Here is a 13,810-nt window from a genome sequence, read left to right as displayed (position 1 = left end):
TACTGGAAGTTTCTGTTCTCTTTTACTACATGCTTTACCTGTCTCCTTTACATACTCATATTTTTTGTGCAACCTATTTAGCTATCCTACAGAAGTTCTTATATGTTATAAGATAGTTTTTAAGATAGATTAATTGGGAAAGAAGCAGGGTAGATTCTTTTTTATGAGAACAGGATACCTCCACTGTTTTCTGTTTATACCAGAGATCAATTTATAAGGAAAAACAGAAAAGTCACAAATACATGTTAGATTATGAAAATCTTATGGAAGAGAAATGCATAACAAAATTTCAAAATTAAAATAAAACAATTAATAAATATACAATTAATAAATATAAAATTTCAAAATAAATGTCTATTATCTTACTTGAATGTTGTACAGTTTAAAAAAGATGATCTCTCAGGGTTCATGATAAGTTATCACAGCTTTTGCTAACAGCTACTATCCAGTATTGTACATATACCCTTTCATAGGACTTTACCTTTTATATGGCAGTTTACTGATAAGCTAGTTAATTGGTGCTCTTATCCTCATTCACATTGGAAAAGACAGATTTAAGTAGGTACAGTCACTAAGTGGCAGGGCAAGTGAACAAAAGCAGTCCGACTTCAGACCTTGGTCTTCATTCCTATAGTACATTAGCATGCCACTGGAGTAAGTACAGTGGACAGCAAGGAAAATCAAATACAATAGCAGTGAGCATTAAGCAAACCTGAATGTCAGAATCAGGGTATTTCACACTCACTTTTTCTTCATAAGCATTTTCTTCACTCCTCCTTAACACCTCCCACTTTACCTAAAATAATCTTAAAGTTTCCTGAAATTAAAAAGCAATTTTTACATATAAAAAACTTGGTAAGTCTCTGAAAAGGAAAAATATATGTAAGATTTTGCTGTTGTGTGTTTATAGAAACAAAGTAATTCTACTGTTCATGTTCAAAGCAAGAGTTGTAAAGTAAGAGTACTTTGCACAGTATGAATGAATGAATGAATGCATGCATGACAGTAATATTTCAATACACTTACTATTGTAGCATCATCAACTACACAAGGAGAAAGGAATTCTCCTTACACTCTGTGGTGGCTGTAATCACTGAGGTCACTAGAAGAACTTCAATAGTACCACTGATTCCTGTTAGGGAAGCATAAAACCTCATTTCAGCCCAAATATTTATAATCTGAGGGTGAGACAAGATTTAAACATATGTGATATGTTAAGATGCAATTATGTTCTAAATTTTGAGGTTTAACTGTCTTATAGGTGTTGGGGAAATTGTTAATCACACAGCCTTTGGCCCAGAATTTCAAGAAGAAATCAACAGTACCTTCTTACTAATAATCTTCACAAGGATATAGAAATCTTTTGTTTTTAGTTCTACATGAATACCCTTCCAGATGTCTTCAATTCAAAAGGTTCAAATGTGAACTGAATATTCTTATGCTCTCTGAATCTTTCCCTTCTCCAATTCCTATTTTAATAGCATTTTCATTCAGTGATGATATTAGAAATTTTTACATTGTATTAAATGTTTCTTGTATTCTTCAAGCTACCCATTCATTGTGTTATAAAAATGGTCTTTCATTTGGAAATCTCCCCCATCACTGCTGTGGTTCAAATGCTATTAAAACTCACCAATGTACTAGAATAGCCCCAAAGTTGAAATTTTCCTCAAAAAAAAAAAAATGCCCATAGAACAATGCTGAATAATTGTTAGTTGAATTAACCATGTCTTCTAAAATGGAAATTTACTTTTACTCAATGCAAATTTAATCAAACATCTTAAGGCTTTGACTTTTAACTTCAATATCTTGTAACTGTTTAACAGCATTTAACTAAAAGTTAAGTCTGCTGTACCAAACTTTGAAAATTAAACATGGTTTAAGTTAAACTTTATGAATGTTTTATTCTATCCATCATTCTGTAAAATACCAAGGGAGAAAAAATACATATTGTTGCTTTTAAAATAAATCAATTTATAAGACCTAATTATGTGCCAGGAAACTTTTTGCCTAAACTATTCGACTTTAATTTATAATTGCATATAAACTGAAAAAAATGTTATTTAAACACACAAACCATATTTTTGGATGGAATAAGATACAATTAACAAGGAACTGACATGCATGTCCTAACTGCAACAAAATTAATATCACATTGACTGTATAAATACACTGAACAAATCCAAAAGCATTTTCACATTAACTACATTATTTATAACAATGAAATTAAATGTAAAACTAGAAATATTTAAACATAGTATTTAATTCCAATAGTCTCTGTGTAGAGCTTAATTTTCAGGGAAAAATTTTTTCAATAAAACAAATTTAGAAATTCTTTTTCTAAAAATGAGTATACTAGATAAAAAGTAAAGTAATTCAGGGGCACCTACTATGTGACATGGTTGTTGAGGAAGATTACTTCAGTTCCTACTAAAATGACATGAAAATCCTTAAGAAACACAATGGAGAAGAATAAAATAAAGAACAGCTTGACTTGCAGGGGCAAGGGACAGAATTTTATTGGGTAGAATTTTAAAAGATTAACTTGAAGAGCAGTATAAGTGAGATACATGTTTTTAAGTTCAAAGACTAAAAATGTTGAAAAACTTATTTGAAAAATTAAACCAACTAGCTTTGGATAAAATCACTGTTACAAGCTCATGCCTATAACCATAGGTACTTGGGAGGCTGGGACTGGGAGGATCACAGTTCCAGGCCAGCCTGGGCAAATAGTTTGTGAGACCTCCCCCCATCTCCAAAATAACCATAGCAAAATGGACTGGAGGTGTGGTTCAAGCTACAGAGTGCTTGCTTTGCTGGTGTGAAACCATGAGTTCAAATTCCAGTCCCACCGAAAAAAATAAAAAAAAAAGAAAAAACACTGTTAAATAGTTGGATATTAAAAATTAAAATATAAAAGCATTACCTGGCTATGCTCAGAACATAGGATTGTCATACACTGATCTAGAAAATGTATAACAGACTACTTCAAATGGGGAAAAAAAAAGTAGTACTTCAATCTTTTCATTTTGTTGTATATAATTATTGATGTCTTTTAGCTATCCTATTGATATGTAAGCTTGTGAAGACAAAGATTATACCTGGTTCACTGTTAAGATTTACACATAACACATAGTTCAGTATAACAGTGAGAAATGCTAAGTCATTTTGCAAAAAATAAATTGGGATATAAAAACAATTAGTCAACCTAAGGTCAAAGGCTTAGAGATTACTGACCTAGCTATTTTTTTTTTTTTTTTTTTTTTGGAACTGGTGTCTGAACTCAGGGCCTCATGTTTTGCTAGGCAGGTCCTCTTACTGCTTGGGCTATTTTGCCAGCCTGCCCTATACTTAACTCTACAAATGACCACAGCAAGTTTTGAAGAATAGTGACCTCGCAAGGGTCAAAATTTTGATACTTAAGGACTGCCTATCCATTTCTCTCAAATAGATCAGTAAGATAAAGTCTATTTAATGGATTGTGGCCCACAGTAAATTACCCTATTGCCTACAGCTGTGATAATTTATACTATACAGTAAAACATCAGAACTAATTTTACGAACTTAATTTGGTAGGGTAGCACTGATTATGACTTTTAATAATCTCTAGTTGGATGATCTCAAATGCAATTGTCTTAGTCTATTCCTACTTCCTAAACACACTGTCAAGTTTCCCACATTGCACTCCAGGGCATTTGCATTCCCTATTCTGACAAACTGGAATTCTCTCCCTCCAGATAACATCATGGCTCATTTTTCTCCTATTTTTATTTTTTTCTCCAGAGTAACCTCAATGAGATCTTGCCAGGGCAACTGCAAACATACTTTTCTCTTTCCCCTCCCCTTATCTACTCACATATGTACTTAATTTTTCTCTGTGGCTATTACAACTTTTTTTGTGTGTTCTACTTTCTCCCTCTAGAAGCAAGCAAGATGAAGATAAGATTTTGTTTTACTGCTATTTCCCTAACTTCTTGAAAAGTGCCTGGCACATAGCTAGAACTTCCTCAAGATCACAGAACTGGTTTTTTGGTAGAACTGGAATTGAACCCTTTTTGACTCTAAAATTTACAAATTTAACTGCTAAATTATATTGTCCATAATAATATTTCTTTAATAAGGTAAAAATCTAATCAAAGGATCTTATGCTTTTCATACATTGATGAGGAACAATGCCCATCTTTCTATAAATAAAAAATAAGATTTCCTACAAGCACAAATTATAAAACATCATTCTTTTTCAACATAGAGGCAGCTGATCATTTGTACAATTGAGTATTTTGTATAAAAAAGTTAGCAGGTGCAGCGACATTTCAAATGATAACAATCTATTCTAGGTTCCATTGTTATTAGATAGATACAAAATTGGCTGTAAAAGTTTCCCAAACAATGTTAGCATTATTTCTGGCTTAAGACAACAAATAGGTGGTGTTATTCATTCGTCCAATCACACCTACCAAGTACCTATCGATCATCTATTTTGACCTGGCATGGTTCCAGACACTAGAGATAAAACAGTGAAGAAAATAATTCTTACATTTCTGAAGGGGTGAACAATAAAAAAAAACGAGGAATGTATTAGTAAGTCAGAGTAGATTGTTTTCATCGATATGAGGACTTTAAAATCAAACTAGATGACCCAGGTTTAAGTTCTGAATTATCCATTAATAGCTGTGTCCCTGGCAAATTAAGTTACAATTTCACATATGGGGAATAAAAAAACCCATTTTGCAAGACTGATGTAAAGATTAAGAGATGACATGCATGAAAACACATTGAAAGATACATAGTATCAATTAATCCAATTATTAGAATATGTAAGGCAATCTAATTCTCCCATTGTGTGGAGCCAAATTAAACTCTTGAAAATCTCGTATTTCCAGGTAGCTTCTTTACTTTTTCCTTTTGAAAGCTGACACGAGTCATTCATTCACCAAATTTCCCTGAGCACTTAATGCAGGTCAAGTATTTTTGCAGGTGCAGGGAATGTCAGTTAAGGAAAATCAGGGTTCCTACTCTTTATGAGCTTAAGCAAAGTTGTCATGTTATCACGAGGACAGGATATCATGGAGCAAAAGGAAGAGGTGTCTAACTTTTCAACAATCAACAATGATTTTAAAGAACCAATATTTACCAAGAGCTATTTATTGTCAGAGGCTGCTACAGTCGGAAGGAAGAAGCTCCAGGGAGTTCATCATTAGCAGGGCAAGGTCTGGAAAGACTAAATGCAAAGCAGAAATCCCAGGAGCTGGAGGTGTTCTTTTGCCATTTTATTTTCAAAACAGCATCTAGGTTTCTGGAGGGCAGAAAATCCCAGCGCCTACAAACTTTCACTGGCACATAACAGGCGTGTTATAAGCAGTTTTTAAAAGAATTGGCGAAGATGCACGGTCTGCACTGCTTCTGGCCTAGTCCACGATCCAATCGTCTCTTTCCTGTACTTAGGAAACGGACTCTTCACTGCTACCAGCTTATGCTTTTGCATCACTGAGCAGTTTTTCTCAAATAACTCGTCTTTTCAAATGTGATGCCTACCTGACTCCAAAAGCTTCCACTACACTTAAACAATTATCGAATTATTCAAGGAATGAACGCCTGCCCTGTGTCTTAATTTTATTAAGCTGTGGAAATGAACAACACCCGGAGATGAGACTCCAGAAGGGACTCCCCGCCGACACTCTGCTAATCTGATGATCCCTCGCGGGTTATTCTAACCGGTTCGCTTGGGTCCCGCCTGGCGGCCCGCCTCTCCCCCAGTTGCGGTCGGATGACACCAGGGGGCGCACTTTGCAGATAGGTACCCTCCGCAGGGCTTCCTTCCCGCCCGCCCACCATTCACCTGATCCCCTCTCTGCTTCCACCAGAGGGCGCGGCGCCGAAAGCTGGCGGTCGGCCTCCGCCGCCGACTTCCGCAACGCCGCCAGCACCGTCTCCGGGGGCAAGTCGACCAGCTCCTCCCACACAGCCTCCGTGTAGAAGTCCACCGTATGTGCGTTGGAAATGGACAGGGCGTCCCTTAGGAACTGCAGCAAGCCCTGTAACTTGACATGCAGCGTGGGCAGATCGTGGGTGAACGGCAGTGGGCGAGAAGCAGCCATAACACTCGCCCTCCCGGGCTATAGGTGGCGCAAACATGGCCGCGCAGAGACAGCTGGGTCCCAGTAGCATAGGGCAGATTAGTAGAGCTCCGAGCTGAGCTCTGATAGGTGGCCGATTGCGTCATCTCGGTGACGTATTTCCTGAGCGTCCGTTACGGTGATCGGTCGACGCAACTGGCCTACAATGGCGCCTGTGGGGCCGGCGGCAAGGCGGCGTCCACTCGGAGGTTTGGGGGCGCGAGGCGAAGGGGTTGCTTCGGTCGGATTCAGGAAGGAGAATGTGAGACGGAGAACCTGGCGGCCTAGCCATCTGCAGGCCTTCGCGGGGAGCGTTCGCGAAGGTAAGATGACAGCCATTTAGAAGCCTACAAAGCCCTGGGATGTGTGACCTGCCTAAAGCAGTCTTTCGGAACCCGACCCGGGACACTCGTGGCGCAGGAGGCCATTGCTACGTCCGCTGAAACCGTGGGCTTCTAACATGTGGACGGGAAGACGCAGTGTTGCTAACTTTTAAGTCTGTAGACACTCCTTCCCCATAAGTTACCCAGTTCTTCATCAAAACTACTTTTCCGAAATCGTAAGCAGAGAGCATCTACCGGTGTCCGTGCGCATGAGTGACACAAGTGACACAAATGCATTCGCACCTGTGTTAGCGAAAAGGCTGGAGAGCGGGACGGGGTAGAAATGCACTGCCCCAGAGCCTTACAGACACCGCAGTAGCCCTCCCCTCCTATCCTACCATTCTTCCTTTCCCTTGTGTTAGCTTGTCCTGCCGTCTGTAAAGTCCCTGAGATTGCACTTCGTCTAAGTTTAGTCTTCTGAACTTATTTCCTGAACGTCCAGGGTTTGTTTCAGATGAAGTAAAGAATTTTTTTTTTTTTTGATGGTGGTACTGGGGTTTGAACTCAGAATCTTAGAATTTTTCAGGTAGGGTCATGTGTTTTGCTGGGTTGGCCTAAGACTGTGATCCTCCCACCTACAGCTTCCCAGTTGCTGGGATCACAGGCCTGAGCCACCACTTAGGGTTGTTTTGCCAAAATGGGTTCTTGCTAACTTTTTTGCCAGCGTGGTGGGAACTGTGATCTTCCCCATTTCTCTCTTCTGAGTAGCTGAGTTTACAAGCCCGAGCACCACACCCAGCCAAGAACCTGGTTTGTGAATACAATTATAACTCCAAGTTGTACAACAGTCTGATTTGGTCATTCTTACTTGTGTGTATCTGACTAATGTTAGCCTAGTGTTTTTACCAGGGATCAATTTGGCATTTAGTTCATCAGCTTTAATTTGTTGCCTTTGAAAGCTAAGTAAAGTATTTCTAGCATTTAGTGGGATGATGTAAAGTCTCATTTTAATTAACAGTTCTATTTATCACTCAGTTTATATTCTCTGAAAGTAATTATAACTGAAATCCTTCAATGTAGGACAAGGCTTTGCATTTCGAAGAAAACTGAAGATTCAGCAAAATTACAAGAAATTGCAGTGGAAGGAAAAGAAGGCTCAAGCATCACAGGAATCCAAGTTCACAGATCAATACCCAGACCATCTGAAACATCTCTATTTAGCTGAAGAAGAAAGACTCAGGAAACAACATAGAAAAGTTGGCCAGCCTTTGTCAAAAAAACAGGTTGACCATTCTTTGCCCGAAGAACAGTGTAGCACTGACCAGACTTTGTCTGAAGACCAGTGTAGTATTGTTCACCAGTCTCAGTCTGAAGGACAATGTATAAAAACAGTAAAGTATGTATTTATTTTTTTCTTTTGAAATCCTTTACTTTAAATGTAAGTAGAGTGTTATGAAAGGTATTGTGGAACAATTTACATAGGAATTGGGATTTTTCTTATTTAACACATTTTTGAAGTCATAATTTAATTAGAAGAACATTCTCATGGAGTCTTTCTTGTTAGCTTTAAATGACTGAATTAGGCTAGTATAGCATAAATGGAAAGGTAATGAAATGAGAAATCTGAGTTTTGGAATTTCTGCCTGTCAAAAACATGTAACTTCTTGGACCATAATTAACTCCTGTTATTAATGTACTTTCTTAAAATAATTTTTGAGAAATGTACATTAACAGCTTGGATTTTAGAGCCATACTTAACATTTTGGTGTCCCAGTGTTCTCCGAAATGGGAAGGACAGAATAATAAGTACGTAATTGAGAGCCTCCATGTTGCACAACTCCATAATGGATCATTCACTAAGGTGAAGGGTGTTCTAAAGTATTTCTTGTTAATTTATAGCAGGCACTTAAAAGGTGTGTGATCCATGGTAAGTGCTTGTGAATGTTACTGCTACTGTTCCTGTTACTAATCTAGATTGCTAATTTATAGCAGGCACTTAAAAGGTGTGTGATCCATGGTAAGTGCTTGTGAATGTTACTGCTACTGTTCCTGTTACTAATCTAGATTGTCTGCAGAGGACAGGATTGGATTGCAATTTAAAAATAAATGGAACAGCTCCATATACTTTGATTTTTATAAGAGATAATTTATAAAGCTGTTTGTATTTGTGATCATAATAATTGTACTAAAATTTTGTCCTTAAAAATTGTGAATTACTTGTGCTACAAATAAAATACGACCCCAGAAAAAAGTGTAGTTGGGGATAAAGGCAGAGACACTAAATGTCCAGTTTTTTCAGCAGGCTTGTCTGTCATATTATTAAGTAATGGGTTTGAATCTTAGGGAAAAGATAAGCACTAGAAACAGAGATTTGAGTGATTCCCACTGATTGAAATAAAGAGGACTACATCATGAGATGAGAAGAAAACACATCATATTTTAAAAATTACTTTCTATTTTTAGGTGAAAACAGGAAAATCTTGACATTGGTGAAATTAAATTTGTTAAAAATGGAGAATTGAGGGAGTACAATGACAGCTAAGTCAGTAGAGGAGAACTGTGGAAAATAGGGATTAGTCAGTTATCAAAAGCTATGTAATCGCTTGGGAGGCAAATCAAGAGGATCTCTGCCATGCTTGCTAGACAGGTGTTCTACCACTTTAGCCACTCCACCAGTCCATCAACTATGTTTTTAATGTCTTATTTGAACATTTTAAAAAATGTTTCCTTTTTTCTTTTCCTCCCTCAATTAATTTGCATTTGTGAAGTTTTACTATACAGTTACTATATTTGACACACTCTTGTATCACAGTTTTGCTTAAATCATTTTTTAATACCTGTAATTTGTCTTAATTTATCTTACTAAGTTCCATGACTATTCCAAAGAAAAATAAAAAGAAAACATCAAATCAAAAAGCACAAGAAGAATATGAACAAATACGAGCTAAGCGTGCTGCTAAGAAACAAGTAAGTTCTACTTTTAAAATATTTAGGTTCATTTTCCTTATTTATTTGCTGTGCTTCTTAGTATTGTCACATAGAAAGTCTTTGTGCATATTTATTAAATAAATGGTTACTCTGAGCAGAATTGAAGAATTGCATCATATTCATGTCCCTTTATTATATTATCTCAGGCAATTCTAGTAGGTCAAGGATAGGATTTTAAAGACACTGCTCATGGGTTAATAAATAGGAGCATCTGGGCTAATGTTTCTCAGAGTTTGATCCTAAAAGCTGCATTTTTAACAAGTACCTCAGGAGACTCCAATGTGTTATAAAATTTGAGTCACTGACCTAAGAAAAATATGGATAATTTTCATAATCTTACTTTGAAGGAAATTGAGAAAAGGCGTTAGAATAAAATAGTACGTGTTGGTCTTACCAACTAAAAAGTCTACCAGTTTTAGCTTAGCCTGAAGTTGCCACTTTATTATCATTCAGAAAACTAGAATTATAGTAAACTTTTCCAACTGAGTAATACATATCTACAGCTTCAACAAAATTCTCATTTTCTAGAGGCTGTGGTTCTTTTTTGTTTTTTTTTGTATTAAAATCTTACTATTCTATCTCTCATCAATCAAAAATACCCCAAAGATGCCACTGATATAATTGCCTTTATGTTTTTGCTTTAGAATATGTGTAATTAAGAAATCTGAGAGTTTTAATGTCTAAAGTGTTTGACTGTTCTTAAACCTATGGTAGAGTAGGAGGAAGCAGAAACATTTCTCCATGGAAATGCTGGATCTTTGTATAGCTTGTTATATTATGCTCTTTTTCTCTAACCATCTGTATCTGCAGTCTTTGCAAATATTATGTTAGTTAAGAAGCAGTAAAGCAGTATCCTTTTAAAAATACCTTTATATGGAGCTAGGGCTTTGTAATCATGAAAATTAACAGCTTGGAACCTGCAGATCTCAAATTTTAGTACAGAACCCAACTCTGAAATCAGAATTATTAGGAATATTAATTAAATACAGATCTATTAATGCTGGTAAGGATATATATATTTTTTTATTTGATTGGAGAAACTCCATTGGGGTAAACTAGGCTCCATATACCTAATTCACCAATAAGGTTTTTTGGATCTCTATATAATAACTAAAATAAATGAAATACTGCACTGTTTGAGAATATAATTTTAAGTAATATAACACAAAGGAAACTTACAAATATGGATATGAGAATCAGCTCCACCAGGTACTGGGGATCTTGGGCAAGTCATTTCCAGTATTCACTGAGTTCAGTTCCTCACCTGTAACATAAGCATCAAAAAGTAGCATGAAGTTTGAAAAGAATGGAATGTGCTTTGATTTCATGTATAATATGCGTAAGTTTGTTAATTAGGACTAAATGTAATTATAAGTAAATGTAGGTTTTATTTATATAGTATGGCATAGTTACATGAGTTACAGGAGAAATTGAAAAACAGTACACACATAATAACTTTTCATCAGTAATACTTAATTTAGTAAGAATATTGGAGTACATTTTGATTAGTGGCTTTTCAGTACTTTTTATAACTTTGAATTCCGTTTCTTTCTACTCAAACCTGAGTATTTATGTTAGCAAACAAAATGAGCACAACTGTTCTTAGATGGTCAAAATCATGTCCAGCAGAGCATTTTGAACATACATAGTAAGTAGTCAGTAAATGTTTTGTTTATTTAAAAAAATTTTTTTTAAACTGTGTGTTAGATGACAAAATGAATACCGGATATAGGTTTCTAGAAGTGAACTTTTTAGTGTTACGTGAAAAATTAGACTAGATAATTTCTAATGGCCCTCATGAAAATGTTACATAAATATTTGCCTTCTCTCTTTTTGATCTAATTTTATTTACACACATGCATAAAAGTATAAGGTAACTTTACATTATTCTGTGTTATATCACGTATTATTGTAATAAAAAGGCAAAGCGGAAAAACTTCTTCATTTCTGGGAAACTATTCACATTTTGCAAAATACAAACCACAAATCATAATGCTTACATAGTGGTAGCTATTTCAGAACAATTTCTGATCAATAGATACTATTTGTGATTAATGACATGTTAATTTCAGGAATTTGAGAGGCGGAAGCAAGAGAGAGAAGAAGCTCAAAGGCTCTACAAAAAGAAAAAAATGGAAGTTTTCAAAATATTGAGCAAAAAGACTAAAAAAGGCCAACCAAACTTGAATTTACAAATGGAATATCTTCTTCAAAAAATACAAGAGAAAAGTTAAATACTCCATTTTGTTGTTAAGGGTTAAAATATCTGCTGCCTGTTAGGTTCTTTTTACATGTAATGAGTGCCTTCTAACAATGAACTCAAATTTGTGGACATTACCTGGATTGCCACACTGCAAATGTTTTTGTTCTTATAAAAGTTTTTATATACATGGTATGTAATATGACTGGCTTACTTATTTACTTCTGAAGGGAGGTTGTCTTAAAGAACCAAAAGAACCTTCTATTTAGCTTCTAATTAAGTCAAACAGGTAATACTTTTGTACCATATAAGTTTTGTGTGAAATAAAATGTTTTGAAAGTAAGGAAGCCAAGCTTTCAATGACATGGGGTGTTTCACTTTAGTCCTCAAAGTACATGGCTTTTTAAATTTATTTTAATGATGAGGGAAGCAGACTCTGCTTGGAATTTTTATTTATCATAAGCACATCCTACAAGAGCACAGAATTGTCACATAACTGTGAGTAGGAAACCTGGGAAACAGAAGTAACCTTTTGTCCGCACCATAACTAGGTAGATTTCATGAAGCAATTTGAAAGCAGCATGGTGGTGCATACATATAAACCCAGCCTTTAGGAGGCAAAGTAGGATTGATTGAGGCCAGCTTGGGCTACATAGTTTTAGGCTAGTCCAAGCTACATATTGAGGCCATATTTAAAAAGAAATAATAACAAAAAACCCCAAAACAGTTTTACTTAAGAATTAAGTCCACTATTTCTAAACAATCCCTTCAGTGGAAATATATATATTATTAGTGTAAGATCTTTTAAATGATTATGGGAACCCAGCAGTGCCACAGCAAGAATTAAGCTTTCCAGCTCCTGTGAGAGGGACCCTAACCTTGAACAGCATTGTCCCATGGAATGAATGCCTTTGGTAACTTCATGACCTGGAAGAAATTATAACTGCTTCTCTTGCCTTGCAATTGAGCCAAAGTAAGGAAAACTTACCTATGCATTGTAAACAAAAGGATTGTACCATAATCGTTATAAAACCACATAAGCTTATGAGTGATAGCAAATGCAGTTCAAAATTGTAAGGTTTTAGGGAGTGTTTGTACTCCACTGATTTCATCTTAAAATGCAGTAGGAGGCCAGATTTGATAAGGCACATCTGTAAATCCTAGCTGATCAGGAGAATTGTGGTTCAAGGCCAGCCCAGGCAAAATGGGATCTTGTGAACCCCATCTCAACCAACAAGCCAATCATGATAGTTTGTGTGTATAATCCCACCTATGTGGGAAGCACAGACTGTTTTAACCTTTAGTCCAAGGGTAAAACAGGAGACCCTACCTGAAAAATAAAGCAAAAAAGGGCTGGGTATATGGCTCAAGTGGTAGATTGGCTGCATAACAAGCACAAGGCTCTGGGTTCAAATCCTAATACTGCCATAAAAAATTGCAACAGGAGACGCTTAGGAAGCACTAAACTTTCTCTTTGTTGCATAGAAAACAGTGCTTAGAAACTTGCAATACACCATTGACCTTGAGCTGCCCACAAAGTCAAAATCTGGCTACACTGGTGAAGACGGTACATCATGTGCAGAGTAAAAAATTTCAGTGAGCTCCTTTATAGTGATTTCATGTTTGTTTTCTAGATACTTTTTCATGACAAAGCATGAAAAGGGATCTAGTCTTCTGAGAGATGAGTGATAATTAAGTTCACTAACAACTTTTCTTTAGTAGCAATTATATGCAAGGCCTATATTCAGATGCCTTCCAGAGATCTAGGGTTGCAAATATCAAATAATGATAGTATAATCTAAAAAGCAATCAGTGGTAATAGGTACAAATCAAAAGACTCAAATTCAGTGTGATAGAAAATCGCCCACAGGACTTCATAAAAAGCACAATTGAGGATAGATGTGCATAGTATAGGTGGGCTCAGTAATGGGTGCTCTAACAAAAGTCCTGTGACTGCTGTGGTTGGTTCTCATATCACATTTTAGAAAACATTAGGCCAGAGTCTCAGAAAAGCTCATTTAAAGACTCAGTGAAAATAATCATTAGTGAAATGACACTTGAGAAAAGCCTTCAAGGTTGTGAAGATTACATGGAGGTAGCATAGGAAAATTGCGAAGAGAAGAAAGCTTGAGATGTACTTCCGTGTAAAAGAACAGCTATGAAACAATGTTACTGCTAATGGC

The 13,810-nt window shown here is 36.1% G+C and overlaps 2 protein-coding genes across 16 annotated transcripts in view; one reads left to right on the top strand and one right to left on the bottom strand.

The window, feature by feature from the left end:
* The window catches only part of Mettl25 (methyltransferase like 25), a 94,819-nt gene extending 88,721 nt beyond the window's left edge, over window positions 1–6,098 (bottom strand). For 13 of the 15 annotated variants that reach the window (XR_012450921.1, XR_012450917.1, XR_012450925.1 and 10 more), the window contains exon 1: window positions 5,840–6,098. Coding sequence is in view for 3 of the 15 variants with exons in the window: in XM_074084054.1 (XP_073940155.1) it covers window positions 5,840–6,098 (259 nt within the window). In the remaining 12 variants the exon portion in view is untranslated. The other 2 variants (XM_074084056.1, XM_074084057.1) reach the window with 2 other exon arrangements.
* A 44-nt stretch (window positions 6,099–6,142) lies between these two features.
* Window positions 6,143–11,970, top strand: Ccdc59 (coiled-coil domain containing 59). Its single transcript, XM_020171936.2, has 4 exons — window positions 6,143–6,439; window positions 7,520–7,835; window positions 9,307–9,406; window positions 11,500–11,970. The coding sequence occupies exons 1-4, from the start codon at window positions 6,283–6,285 to the stop codon at window positions 11,659–11,661; spliced, it is 735 nt and encodes a 244-aa protein (XP_020027525.1). The 5' UTR covers window positions 6,143–6,282; the 3' UTR covers window positions 11,662–11,970.
* Window positions 11,971–13,810: the final 1,840 nt, after the last annotated feature.

The sequence above is a fragment of the Castor canadensis genome, chromosome 8 (genome assembly GCF_047511655.1).
Source record: "Castor canadensis chromosome 8, mCasCan1.hap1v2, whole genome shotgun sequence".
NCBI lineage: Eukaryota > Metazoa > Chordata > Mammalia > Rodentia > Castoridae > Castor > Castor canadensis.
The sequence above is the reverse complement of the archived record's forward strand: the minus strand, read 5'-3'. Positions and strand labels throughout refer to the sequence as shown.